The 1,547-nt window shown below is 54.6% G+C and overlaps 1 protein-coding gene across 1 annotated transcript in view; it reads left to right on the forward strand.

Moving 5' to 3' along the window:
• Nucleotides 1–1,310, forward strand: part of CAVIN3 (caveolae associated protein 3) — a 1,656-nt gene extending 346 nt beyond the window's left edge. The window contains exon 2 of the mRNA XM_029915577.1: nucleotides 390–1,310. Within this exon, the coding sequence (XP_029771437.1) occupies nucleotides 390–844 (455 nt within the window). The 3' untranslated portion in view covers nucleotides 845–1,310. The remainder of the gene's footprint in view (nucleotides 1–389) is intronic.
• The last annotated feature ends 237 nt before the right edge of the window (nucleotides 1,311–1,547 follow it).

The raw sequence follows: 1,547 nt of genomic DNA on the forward strand, positions 1-1,547 counted from the left end.
TACCACACCCGCATTCCTGACCCCACGCGGTGCAACGGACTTCCAGAGCCGCACCCACTTCCCACCACGCTGCCCCATCCCTCAGCGCCAGAACTCAGCTTGGCCAACCAGAGGCAGCCCAGCTCAGGCCACGTACTCCGAATTTGCTCCAAGTCCCAGCCCACCCCTGAATGGAAATAACGGTGGCGGAAGTGTATCCTGCGACCGTTCCCTGCCTCCGATTCTTGCCCCTGCGATCGCCATCCTGCTTAAGGGGGTCCCACCTAATTTCCAAACTTTTGCAGTTTGCCAGTAGCACCCTCTCTCCCCACACCTGCCTTTTCTTTGCCCCTTGGTCCCGCTCCAAGGGTGGGGCGGGTTCCCCGGTGTAATTAAAGAGTGAGGTTTAGGCTGCTGCGGGGTAGGGGACTGCCAGGGTCAGAGCTGTGTTCATCACCTGCAGGAGGAGGCTGAAATCCCAGCCAGCGCCTTCCAGAAGGCGCCCGAACCCTTAGGCCCGGCAGACCAGACCCAACCTGGCCCAGAGCAGCCGGAGGCCGAAGTTGAGGAGAGCTCAGACGAGGAGCAGGTGGAGTCCAGGGCCCGGCGGCTTCGGCGCACCGGGTTGGAGAAGGTACAGAGCCTGCGAAGGGCCCTCTCTGGCCGGAAAGGCCCTGCAGCATCAACGCCCACGCCAGTCAAGCCACCTCGTCTTGGGCCTGGCCGGAGCGCTGATGGCCAGCCAGAAGCCCAGCCTGCGCTGGAGCCCAAGCGGGAGCCAGAATCTCCGCAGGATACTGAGGAAGATCCCGGGAAATCTGGGGCTGCTGAAGCCGCGGTGCTCCAAGTAGAGAGTGCGGCCTAATGGCTGGTGCTGTCTACTTCTCCTGTGCCTATGCCTAATCCCCAAATAAATCTCCCTCTGGAATGCAGCATTCACGCCCAAAAAAGGAGTGAATCCTGCACCCATAGCCCAGCTCTGGCCTTCCCTTAATGGTACCTTCAGATTAGCTTGCGTCCTCTAAAAGAGCAGCAGCTGCTCACACCTGCTTGCACTCCTGGTCAATAAAAGTTCTGTCACCTATTCCAGACTCCATGTGAAGGGGTGGGAGGCAAAGGCTTGCAAGGAGTAAGACAAATGTTGGAACCTGGAATGTGGCTTCAGTTTCAACCAGATCATTGTATCATTTCTCAGGTTCCCACTGAATCTTGGACATATAGAAATAAGCTGCTGTCCACTTGCTTCTTGAGCACTTTACTCATGGAGAAGCATCCAGTATAGTCTCTTGCTGTAGGTGCTCAATAAATGTCAACGAGTGGTTTTCCTCTTAGTTTCTTCTTCCTCTTCTGTCTCTTAAAAGTTGGGCTTTCCTCTGTTCTCAGCCTTCTTCTCATTCTGGGTAGTCGTCTGTCAGCACTGACTCTCAGGCCGTTTCCACCAACCACACACACCCTAAGACCACTGTCCTGAGCTGCAGTTGAAATGTACCTCAAGTTAATGTGTCCAAAGGAAGTAATCTACCTTTTAATTAAATTCAATTTCAATTTTATAAGTATTTATTAAGCAC

The sequence above is a fragment of the Suricata suricatta genome, chromosome 11 (genome assembly GCF_006229205.1).
Source record: "Suricata suricatta isolate VVHF042 chromosome 11, meerkat_22Aug2017_6uvM2_HiC, whole genome shotgun sequence".
NCBI classification, from domain to species: domain Eukaryota; kingdom Metazoa; phylum Chordata; class Mammalia; order Carnivora; family Herpestidae; genus Suricata; species Suricata suricatta.